The following is a 13,112-nucleotide window of genomic DNA, read 5'->3' on the forward strand; positions in this document are numbered from 1 at the left end:
TCCTTACATTTTATGTTCGGTTTAAGTTATTTGAAATTGTTCAACCCGGTCAACTCAATGATTGAAGTCTCAAATTTTCTTTGAGTTATTTTTCTTATGTTCATGATACTTTTTGCCCACCCAAAACATAGCAATTAACCCAGGTTTTAAATACTCACCTGGTTTTTTTATCCTTATTTTTTTTGATGATTTTGCTTTGTTGTTTTTTACTAATTTTAAAAATAACTCAGGCTATCTTGAATTTTCAAATTCATTATTTTTTGTTAAATTTAATTACTTCTTTTAAAAGGAGTTTGATTTTAAATTAAATTAAATTATTTTTTAAAAAAATATATTTCATCCAACATGCCACCATCTTCATATTTGTTCTTAATATTTTCTTAGGTTTAGAAAAAAACAAATGCTCACATACACCAAGAGTCAAATCATTTTTTTTTCCTAAGTTTAAAAAGATATTGAGATGTTAGGAAGTTTTGAAAATTTGGTGCATACTAGAAAAAAAAAAACAATTTTTAGATACTACAATTAGAACATATTAGGTGACATATTAAGACGATGACATATTTAATAGACCCAAACTAGCTATAGTTAATCTATAAAACCTGAGATATAAATTAAATTAAATTAAATTAATCAATATGTTATGGGCTTAGGATTCTAACTTCGTTATATTCTGAAGGTGCTTGTGAGACATAATTTCATCTTCCATGATTTGTTTGGTGCTTTATATAAATTAACTTTATTTTTAGGGATAAAAAAATATTTTATGGTAAAAGATAAGCTTTGAGACAAAGAAAAATAAATTTGCATTAGATGAAAATCTTGGCTTCGAATATTGGCAAGTGCAAAACATACATATGTTTCTACTCCTTTTACACTATGCATTTTAATGTATTTTGAGTTTATTGGAAGTTATTTGTATGATTTTGGCATGCCTAAGAGACTTTGTGAATTAATTGCTAAAGATAAGAAATTCTGCATTTTATGTTTTAGACCTAGCTTCTTGTGACAAGTTTTTCACCAAGTTAAAGTTTCCGAATGAGAACGTGGGCTTAATCTAAGTCGAAGTACACATGTCAAGATTTCCAAGAAGGTATTATGGGAAAAAAAATATGATCTCATTTGGATCTCTAATCAGACCTGCAAACTTGGATTATAATCCTACTCGTAACAGGATTCTCTACTTTCACACTAGATATTCAAACGGGAATATCTTGAGCTTTAGTTATGAAATCAAGTGATTCAAAATCCCAAATTCATCCACACATCCAGGACGACAACTTTCATGAAGGATTCCAAGTCAGATAAAATCATTTTAAAGGCCAAACTCTGGACGCAACCTAAATGATGAGATGGGTCTCCTAATCTGATTAGGAAACTAACGGTGCCGAGCATTCCATTACGGCTGAGAGTCTGACATAAAAACGGTGGGCCTTATGACCCAGTAAAGATACAAATCAAGCCTCTAACATGCCATGAATGAATGAATACAACTGGGATGGTTGGATATTGCAAGAAACCAACTCAAAAACAAAGTATAAGTTACAACAGAGTTGGAATTACAACAGAGTTGTGACAACAACAGAATTAGTTTTCAACACAAATTTTGAGAGATTTATCCATTCTTAAGGACCAGATAAAGAAGTAACGAATTAAGTATCATGAAGACTTCTAATTAGCCTAATAATCCTAAAGAAACTCGGCAGCCAAAAGAGAGGATAAATAGAGCAGAATATAGCTGAAACAAGGTTTGAAAAACATTCATTTCTTCTTTGTTTTTGGCATTTTTCAAGAAACTATGAACTAAACTCCTAAATTCGATTAAAAAGGGATAAACACCATCTCCATTAGCAAGTTATGAGAAGTAAAGTTATCATTATAATTCTTTTAGATTCAAGTATTTATTTTTTCTTGTTCAGAATTATGTTATTGATTGTTATTCAAGCTTATTGAATTGTTTTGAGATGGCTTGTATGCTCTCTAATTTCTTTTAATTCATAATTGTTGTTATAAACTAGAGTAAGAAGAAAAAGAATTAATTTGATTGCTGTAACTTTCATCTTGATTTATTAGGGAAGAATAAACTAAGCTAAATTGTTAAGCTTTTGAACATTTGCTTAGAATAAATACATATATTTTATTCCTAGACGACTTCCGAATGAATGAAAATTGCATTCAATATTACATTTACTTGATGATAAGAAATTGATTAGAGAGCTTTTTTTATAATTTCATAAGTGTGATTGCTTGCCTATAATAGAGCAGGTTGAATTGGAACTCCATTTGTTTTTGCTGGTCGTTCTCGGTTGATTTAATTAAATGAATACATGAGCTTCTCGATTTTATGATTATGATTTTTTTTTCTCAAAGAAAGGCATTAAAAAAATGCTCTATCATATTTTTAATAAAAAAAAATTACAACCTATAATGAGGCGCAAGTTAATGATTCATTTAGTTAGATATATGCATGGTCTTTTTAATTTATTATTTCTATTTTAACTTAAAAAACATTAAGAACATAGCTATTTTTTATTTTTTTTGCTAAATTTTAAAAATATTTTTAATATGTCAAATTATATTATTTATTTAGGAAACAATCTAATTTTTTTTTTTTTTGAGGAAGAGGAACAAATTGATTATTAATAAAATAGCTAATATTCTATCTTCATGCTAGACAAAGATAATTTATCTTCACATTTGTCCCAATTAGGGAGGTGATTTTGAATATGGTGCATAGATTGTCTAGTGTGCACCATATGAAACTTGAATAAATGAAAATAATCAAGAATTGGAATATTCATAAAATAGACATAGCTGTTTATTCAAGACCTTTGAATTTCCTTCCAATCATTCCAAAGTGGCTATCATGGACAAAGATGAAGATCCAGCTATAAACCATACATGGAATCTAACACAATTCCACCATTTTTAACCACTAATCCTCATCTGTCAAGGCTTCCCCTCCATCAGTAGCATTGCCTTCTTGTCCCTTGCAAGGACCATATGCCTTGCTACAAGCACGATAATATATGAAGTTAGCCAAACTCAAACCAGCAAGAAGCCAATAATAGTAATCGTAATGTCCCTTGTTAATGTTGCTTGAAAGCCAACTCTCCTGATCGTTTCCCTTGAAGAAGTTGCGCACAATAGTTACTAGCAAACTTGCTATCAAGTTTGAAACAGACAGTCCCATCTCGAACAGATTGGAGGCTACACTAGACATGCTGTTGGGCAATTCAGTATAGAAGAACTCATTCTGTCCAATGCCACAGAAAGCCTCAGCAAATCCGGTTATGGAAAAGTATAGCAATAACCACAATGCTGAAATGTGCAGAACGGAATTAGGGTCATCATAAAATCCTTCTTTGATCGCAGTTTTTCGCCGAACACTCTCTATAATTGCCAAAGCTGCCATGGCAGCAGAGGATGATAGGATGCCAATTCCTATTCTTTGTTTTAAGCCGAGGCGAGTTGGTTTTCCCCTGATTTTTGATGCTAGAGGGATGGCTACACGATCGTAGAGAGCAATCCATATTACTGAAGAAAATAACTGAAATGCAGTGAAGGAGCCAGCAGGAACTTGGAATTTTGAAGTAATGTGCCGGTCCATAGTAGATGCCTGGAGGACTATAAAAGAGTGTTGGAGTACATTTATAGACATCAAGACCCCTGTGGACCATATTGGGATTACCTTGATCAGTGATTTAAGCTCTTCCACTTCATCTACTGTACAAAGACTCCATGGATTTGAAGCTCTTCCATCTGGGATCAAGTCTTCTATAGGATTTCTAATGACGCAAGCTTTGTTTAGAAACCTAAGACAAAATATATGATACAAAACAAATTAATACTTTTTAGGAGTCATTATAGAATCCTGACACAATAGAATCCTATTGAGGTAAATCTTGGATATAAGACGGAAATTAATTTTAGGGCACAAAGTTTTTGAGCATATAATGATACCTTAATTTTTCAGATGGGACGAGAAGTCTTGATCCTTTCCTATGATGATACACATCATCTGTGACTTGGGATGATAATTTGATACTTCTATTTCGAAAGGATGCCACCAAAACTCGAGCAAATCCATCCAGCCAGCCTGCCTTAGCCTTTGACTTGACATAAATGGGAGAAGCTAAGAAGAATGAAAGAGTTGACAGGATCATGAGCACCAACAGGAAATTCCAAAAACCCACCTTCCACCCAAGTTATCTTGAATGTATAAAATACAGGTCATGGCAAGGAACACCGCAACCGAGACTGTCGCATAGTACCAGCGGAAGAAGCTCTCTAATATTCCAGCACGTTTGAGGCTGTCCCTCTTGCCCAACTGATCAGCGCCGAAGGCCAAGGACGATGATCTTATGCCGCCAGCTCCAATGGCCATGAGGCCTAATGAAGAATATAAAAGCAGAAGCTGCAATGTCGATGCGGATTCGCAACTGTCATGAAATTGGACACAAGGAGGTGGTCTTGCTCCTGGAATTATAGTTGTTAACCATAGTAGAATCACGCCCTGTACAATAAAATTAGGTTGATTGCTGCTATTGTGAGGTTGGTATATAGACTTGGAGTTAGTACTCTCTTTTCGATTTAGATGAATAGTTGGTCTTCTTTTCAATCTCACAATTCCATATTTCGAGAATTAAAACAATATTTTGAACTTGAATCTCGTTTTGATGCAATGAGAACTGTAAATTCATGGATTCCTTTTTTATTTCTTAACTTTTGTTACAAAACCTTAGTTATTGGAATAAAAAAATCTCTAATTTTTTTGACCCTTACAGCCGAGTAATCTCTCTCTCTCTCTCTCTCTCTCAATATGCACCAGCTTGAAGGAAATCGTCCATAAAGACAACCAGCAAACCCATCAATGGAGATTTCTCCCGGTGAAACTTTGTGATGTAAGTATCTCTTAAGTGACGACTATCAAAACAATCATGTGGTAAAAAACTCAAGTACATTCGATCCCTAATCTTCTTAACGATCATTGAATTAAAATCCTAAAGGGAAAAACAAAATCAATAAAATAAATCGGACATTTTTTAGGTGTAAGATTCAGTGGTTGTTAAACTATTGTACATAGGATCAAACCCTTCTAGCAAGCAATCTCAGTGAGAATAAAAAGGGATTCAATATTTTCTCTCTCTCTAACTTAACTCGATGATACGCATAACAACATCAACCAATTAACAGATGGAAAATGGACAAAATTAATCACAATGTAAGAAGAGCAAAGGTTATTATGTAGGATCTAGAATTACCAGAAGGCAAGCAATACATCCAAAGCTGATCATGAAATACCGGCCCACATAAGTATCCGCAAGAAAAGCACCGATAAATGGCGTAAAATTCGTGGCAGCTGAATGAAGGTAGAGTATTTGTGCACCATTGACAGCATCAATACCATACTCTCTTGTCAAATACAGTATCAGGTTTGTCGAAAGCCCATAATTTGCCAGCCTCTCAAATGCCTCATTTACTATGACAAGTTACATCGAAAAACATATTCTGTGAAAAGGATAATCAGAGCATAATATACATGATTTTTTTTTTTTCAATATGTACGTACCTATGATAAATATCAAGGCTCTTAAGCCACCCTTAGTAGTACTGCTTCTCAAGAGCGGCTCTTTGATTTTCCCTTTATGATCTAAAGGATCTTCCATTTGCTCTTCTTGGACCCTCTTCTTGCCTGAGGGAGTATCACTGTTGAAACTGAATCTCGCTTAATGCCCAGGCTGTGAGAGAGGGCAGGGTTGCCTTTTGCCACTCCATCATATGCTGGATATTCTGTTGCCCTGTCGGGTGGGTCCCCACGATACTGGTACAGAAGAACCAGCTACATTCTATTAAAACAAAGCAAGAAAAAGAAGAAACGAGGAATCATGGATGTTTTTTTAATAGGAAAGTCATTTCAAGGATTCTTGATCCTAAAGCCAAGGTTGGCTTTGGTTAATCTTGTAGTTTTCTGCACGTTAGCATACAGTGAATAGCAGTCCAGCCTGAACTAGAAAACAAGAGAAATGGAGAAAATTGTGGGTAGGATTTTTTGAGAAATGGAATTTGTATATTCAACTACGCATGTGATCTTAGAATGGGATAGTATATATTTCAAATTGAAATGGTTTTTTTTTTTTTTTTTTTTCAATTCCTTTTGCCTCTGTAACCCAAGAGTTTTTCAAAAATAGGGGAGGTACGCCATCCATTTAAATAGAAGTTAATTTTTGTTGCAGCCTCAAGTTGGTTCAAGGAAGACTTTCATTATATTTCCACTACTTCATAAATAAAGGATTTGACTACACTTAACTTCATGATTTTTTCCTTTACATCACGTTTTTCAGGCAATAATTTATAAATTATAGGTAGAACATTGTGAAATAATAATGGAATTACTGATAAATATTTTGTGGCTAATGACAACAACGAATAAATATTTTTATTGAAATTGAATAAATAATAAATAATTAGTTGAGACAATTATTTATTAATTTGATTTATTATTTCATTTATATTTTGACGCAACCTTGAAATTGTGTATAAATGATAATTGATTATTAAATTATGAAATCATTTTTAATTACTAAAAGATTGATGAATTTTTAATTCATGGGGTTATGCTATTAATAAATATTATTATCAATATTATATATATGTTTCATTAATAATGCATGATTGTTCTTGATTGTAATAAGATTCACTCCAAAACTTGTATAAAAAAATTATTATAAGAGGGTGAATGCTTTTACTATTTTTTTTTAAAATTTTTTATTCCAAAAAATATGATTGAAGACAAAGACCTAAATGTTCATGTGTAAAGTCCAAAACTGTAACGCCCCAAAATTTAGATGCAATACAGGCTGTTTAAAAATGTCACATTCATGAAAATATTGACATTGTTTTTACAACTCATAATGAAACAATCCTCCATTTTATATTGATCTCCGATTCAATAGTTCCTTTCTCATCTTCACTTTTCAATTAAGCTAACCTTTTAAACACTACATATGTTTCATTTTTTTTTAACAATTTTCACTTTGTTAGTCTTCATGAGATCTTCTTACATGATACTTGATATTTTCTCTCACATTTTGATCATACTTACCATTCATTCTTATCCACGTGATAATGAATTTTATATTTTAATTAGCCTTTCATTTAGGATTGCCAACTAAAATTGTCTATAATATGCATTGGCGAGATGGAATATCAAATAATATCTATCTTATCCTGGTATGTTGATATACTTCAACACATTAAAACATCCATTTAATAACCATTCTTTTTTTAACCTATTTTACTCAAACAAAATTCTTTTCCTTATGAAACATACATATTACCCTTCTAGGCCCGGCCCCTTTCATAGTACTAATAGTTTATCAGGTTAAATTGATAGATTTACTCTATTAAATGAAATTTTAACAGAGTTTATCCTATACAGGACCTATCTAAAATCTAATCCATGCAATAACCTATATGAAAAATCAACATCACAATTACAATCACTCATCACTATATAACACAATCCATTAGCCATCTCTGATCTCTAGGATCAATTAAAAAACACCCCCTCTTATATGGATGGCTTAACTATTTCTGATTAGTAGCTCCCTTTTATAGATATAGATGGCTTAATCATCTCCGAACAGTATTCTCACTCAGGTTGTTAGCTTATTAATTTTTAATCGGTAGTCCCACTCATATGACTGACTTATCAATTATCCGCTCATATGGCTAACTTATTGATTACTAATCAGTAGCCCTCATAACTCACTAATATGATTGATTTATCAATATCTTTTATATTTCTTTGATTTCCGTTTGGGATGTAGCCACAATAACAAGAAGCTTAAAAGTAACATTGTTTTAATTAGAAGGACAAGCTGGAAAAGGCACTGCTGCCTCTCCTGATTAAAAAGGAGATACAAACATCAATTTATAATTTTTGCAGTCTCACTAATCGATATTCATGTTTATTCTTCCAGTTCATCTTGAGATTTGGTACCCGTTCCTGTTAGAAAAAAAACCTATTGGTTATAGATGGTTGTTTTCTATTAAGCATAAGCCAAATTGTATATGAGTTTGAAATCAAGATATAGTGTTGTTTATAGTCTTGGTTTCGTGTGCAAGTTGGAAAAGGAACTTTACACTTATTATTAAGAAATATGGATATGAGCATAGCAATGTCAATCACCCTCTATTTCTAAAGAGGTATAATGGCAAATTAATGGCACTCATAATTTATGTAGATGATACAATTGCCATTAACAATAATGAAGGAATTTGATATGAAAGATTTGGAAGGGGGATGAAATATTTGAGCATCTACACACACAAATCAAGGAAATAACTCATCATACAATATTTTTACCCTAAAATTACTTGGTAATTGAAAATGTACGAAAGGATAAGCTAAATCAGTTCTCCAATGTGAATAGTTTTGGAAAAATAATGATAATAATTTCATCTAACAACAACAACAACAACAACAATTGTTATTATTAATTAATAGGTTCCGAAATCTCGTAGATGAAAGAGATTCTAATATCACTAGAAATACAGCTTATTGTTCATTAATTAATTGTTTCAATGTTATGAAAAAGTCAACAACTACTTGCACAAGAGTGCACCGTCGCCAATACGCCGTGAGTCCTGATCACCTCAATCCCTATATATATATATATAAAGAATATATTATATGGGTACCAGGAGCCGTACCATCAATATATATGTAATGAAAATGCAAAACGGGGGAAAACAAAAGCTTACCAGGTTTGCAGAGACTTTGAACAAGAACCTGTAGGTGCTGGGCGAAGCTTCTCTTTTCCGCTTCCTTTCTGCTCTTTGTTCCTTCTTTTTCTTTGTCCTTCCTGTTTTGTTTTCTCACGTTTTGTCTCTCTCTCGTCCCCTCTGTGTTTTTTCTTGTTTTCGTGCATCCTCTCTCTGTTTTTGTTTTCTTTTTGCTTTTTCGTTCTCTCTGTTCTTTTCTGGCTTTAGTTCCTCTGTTTCTGCTTCTTTTCTTTCGTATTTTTTTTCTCTAAAGTTAGTTCCTGTCTATGTTCTTCTCCGTCTTCTATGTTTTTCTATTCGTCTTTGTTGTTTCCTCCTTTGTCTTCTGTTTTTTTTTTTTTTTTTGTCGCCCCTGTGTTTTGCTCTCAGTCCCCCGGTCTACCTCTGTAGTAGTAGCATCAATATATATATTCCTTGGTAATAAGGGGGAGTGTATATATTCCTTGTAGTAGTAGCATCAATATATATGTAGTAGCATGAGGGGGAGTGTTGGTGTAAGGCTAGGAATATGTTAATTTAGTTTTCTCGTAAATATAGGTATCAATGTAAATAGAGCATCTACACAAGCTAATCAAGGAAATAACTCATCATACAATATTTTTACCCTGAAATTACTTGGTAACTAAAAATGTACAAATGAATCAGCTAATATATATATTGATGGTACGCCTACTGGTACCCATATAATATATATTTTTTTGCTTAAAAATAAATACCAGGAAATTGTGAAAATTGAAAAATGAACACACTATCTTGAAAATTTCTAAAACCATCTTTCAAGGTCTATATGAAGCAATAACCTCACAGTTCTCTTACTGTATATGGTAAGCACGAACATACAAAGATCCTGAACGTTAACTTAAACTACATCATCATCATCATCATCAATCAATCCTTCCCTAACATCTCCAGTAATGCCCTGTTGTCCCCCCTTACAAGGACCATAAGCCTTGCTACAAGCAAGATAATAAATGAAGTTAGCAAAACCCAAACTAGAAAGCAGCCAGTAATAGTAATCATAATGTCCTTTGTTGATGTTGCTTGAAACCCAACTCTCTTGATTTGCTTCACTAATAAACCCACGAACATTACTTACTATAAAACTGGCCACCAAGCTTGCAGCAGACAGTCCAATACTAAAAAGATTCGAGGCCACGCTAGACATGCTTTTAGGCAATTCAGTGTAGAAGAGCTCATTCAGTCCAACACCATTCATAGCCTCAGAAAATCCAAGTAAGAAATAAAATGGCAATAAACACATTGCAGACATGTGCGTAACCGCGTCAGGAATATCTGAAATTCCTTCCCTGATTGCAGTTTCTCGTCGCACCCTCTCTATAATTGCCAGTACTGCCATGGAAGCAGCCGAGCCCAGAATCCCAATTCCTATTTTCTGTTTCAAGCCGAGACGTGTTGGTTTTCCCGTGATTTTTGATGCTAGAGGGATGATTACGCGATCGTATAGAGCAATCCACGTTGTTAGAGAGAGCAACATAAATGCATAGAATGATCCAGCAGGAATTTCAAATTTCGAAGTGATATGTCGGTTCATAGTGGATGCCTGGAGTAATAAGAAAGAGTTTTGACAAACATTTACAGACACCAACATCCCTGTCGACCATATTGGGATTACCTTTATTAGTGCTTTTAGCTCTTCTACTTGATCTACTGTACAAAGACGCCATGGATCTGAAGCTCTTCCATCTGGCATCAAGTCTTCTTCAGGATTCTTAACCACACAAGCCTTGTTTAGAAACCTAGGACAAGATAAGACAAAAGGAAATCCTTAAAGGAACTATCATATATAAAATTACCTTCTTAAGTGCTTCACAGGTAGGTTAATTACCTTATTCTTTCACTTGGCACGACAAGTGCAGATCCCTTCCTAAGATGATACAGCTCATCCGTGTCAGTTGAAGATAATTCAATCCTTCTCTTTCTAAAGGAGGCCACGAGAACTCGAGCAAATCCGATGAGCCAGCTTGCCTTAGCCTTTGGCTTGACATAAATGGGAGAAGCCAAGAAGAACGAAAGAGTTGACAGGATCATGAGAACCACAGGAACTCCGAAACCCACCTTCCAGCCCATGGCCTCTTGAATGTAAACCACACAAGTCATGGAAATAAATACAGAAGCCGAGGATATAACATAGTACCAACTGAAGAAGCTCTCTAATATTCCAGCATGTTTAAGGCTGTCCCTCTTGCTCAATTGATCAGCACCAAAGGCCAGGGAGCATGATCTTATGCCACCAGCTCCGATAGACATGAGGCCCAAGCAAAAATATAGAAACAAAAGCTGTGGTGTCGTCGCGTCGTTACTGCATCTGCTACTAAATTGGGCGCAGGAAGGCACCGTTGCCCCAGGAATTATTGTTGTCAGCCACAATAGAACCATTCCCTGCACATTTATTTGATTCCAGTTAATTTTTTGACATGATCCAAAGTTTTGAGAATGTTTTTTTCCTACTTCTAGGCTTCAACTTCGTATTAATTAGAGAAGTGCAAACAACTTTAGTGTGTGTGTGTGATGAAGATTTGTCAATTTGGACATCACATGATAATAGGACTTGTTGAAGATTTTTATAAAAGGATTTAATTAAGAATAATATATATATATAATTAAACGTGTGTGTGTAAGGACTGATAACTGTATATTTTCCCAAGTAGCCTTGGTTTCGTAACAGCATCTCATTGCTTATTTATTAATTAATTCTTGTGAGATTGGCTTCCGAAACAAGCTATGGGTCCATCCATAAGCAGATATCTCACTACTTATAAAATATTCAGAAATATAATAATAAAATATATTGTTGTTTTCATCAGCTATGTTAAAAGGAATTAATCATCCAGTAATAAAATATTACTGGTGGAGGAGGATTCAATTTAGGCGGCAGTGTTTGGAAACGTTGGAATGAGGTTTACATCGTGTTTAAAATTAAGTGAAAATGAAACTTATCAATTACGGGCTCTCTCACGTGGTGTTATATATATATATATATCTGAAGCTATTAATGAGTTCGATGTAAAATAATATATATTAACTCCAATATATTTTAAATGAAAATCCTTTAAATTTAAAATTTGTAGAGGTTATACTATAAAATATTATAAATTTTAAATTTAATTAAAAAAATTAACACGTTTAGTATATTAAAAATTATTTCAATTTAAAAAACTCATTGAAGAATAATTTTATATTAAATCTAAAGCATATTATTAAATGTTTTCCAGTGAATCTCTACTACAAGGTGGGAGTCTAGTCAATTGGTACCTACTAACCTAACAAAATCATGATTCGAAATATATGAACACAAGATTAATTGTCTGTTTCCCCCCCTTTGAGATTAGCAATGGACTTAGTTAACCACTTTTGTTTGTGAGAGAATCGCCGGTGAGCGAGGCATAGATCCGTTGGCCGGACACATGATTGTCTTTGTGACAAACAGAAGGGAGAAAAATAGAAAGACAAGAGTGGAAAGAAATAATGTTACCAGAAGGCTCGCAATACATCCAAAGCCGATCATCGGGTATCGACCCACATATGTATCAGCAAGAAAAGCCCCAATAATGGGCATGAAATTCCCAGCAGCTGAGTAGAGGAAGAGTATTTGGGCACCGCTAGCTGCATCCATACCATACTCTCTGGTCAAATACAGTATCATATTTGTTGATAGCCCAAAACTTGCTAGCCTCTCCAGTGCCTCATTTGCTGTCAAAACATGAATTTAAACCACATTACTTGAATCGTAAATATCTATAAGTTGCTGAAAGTGTTTTAAATACCTATGATGAAAAACAAGGCTCTTATGCCACCCTTCGGGCTGCTCAAGAGTGGCTCTGTGATCATCTCCTTCGGATCTGATTGTGCACTCTGTCGATGGAGGGAAAGAGTCTCGCAGCTTCTTCAGTCCACTAATTTGTTGTGAGAGATCATTTGGTGCACGATGAATACATATATACACCCAGAGAGTTGCTGCCTTCAGTAAGCTTTAGGTTTTGTCTCTTCCCATTCTTTTCCCTCTGCTGGTTAATTTTGGCCTCATTAGCTGTTCCTCTAGGCTTCATTAGCTGTCCTTCGATTGATTCTATCCATCCAAAAGAAATATATATTGAACGTTGGTGTCACTGGATAATAATTCTCTAGTAAACGTAAGATTTTGTCAACTTGCAATTTTTTATTTCACTCTAACCTGTTTCCCGGAAGCTAAGTATCCAAGCACAGACAAGCTGAATTTTGTAGAAACAGAAATTTGGATTTAGGACCAGGTTTTTGGATTAAATTATGTATCCTTTTTAATCCAATCAACTTCATGTATGATC

At 34.0% G+C, this 13,112-nt stretch overlaps 1 protein-coding gene and 1 pseudogene across 1 annotated transcript; both read right to left on the reverse strand.

The window, feature by feature from the left end:
- Nucleotides 1–2,768: 2,768 nt before the first annotated feature.
- LOC118032788 (protein NRT1/ PTR FAMILY 1.1-like) lies at nt 2,769–5,818 on the reverse strand (annotated as a pseudogene).
- A 3,760-nt stretch (nt 5,819–9,578) lies between these two features.
- On the reverse strand, nt 9,579–12,866 carry LOC118032792 (protein NRT1/ PTR FAMILY 1.2). Its single transcript, XM_035037578.2, has 4 exons — nt 12,576–12,866; nt 12,284–12,501; nt 10,637–11,190; nt 9,579–10,547 (listed from the first exon to the last, which is right to left on the reverse strand). The coding sequence occupies exons 1-4, from the start codon at nt 12,637–12,639 to the stop codon at nt 9,650–9,652; spliced, it is 1,734 nt and encodes a 577-aa protein (XP_034893469.1). The 5' UTR covers nt 12,640–12,866; the 3' UTR covers nt 9,579–9,649.
- Nucleotides 12,867–13,112: the final 246 nt, after the last annotated feature.

Source organism: Populus alba, chromosome 18 (genome assembly GCF_005239225.2).
Source record: "Populus alba chromosome 18, ASM523922v2, whole genome shotgun sequence".
In the NCBI taxonomy this organism is placed as follows: Eukaryota; Viridiplantae; Streptophyta; class Magnoliopsida; order Malpighiales; family Salicaceae; genus Populus; species Populus alba.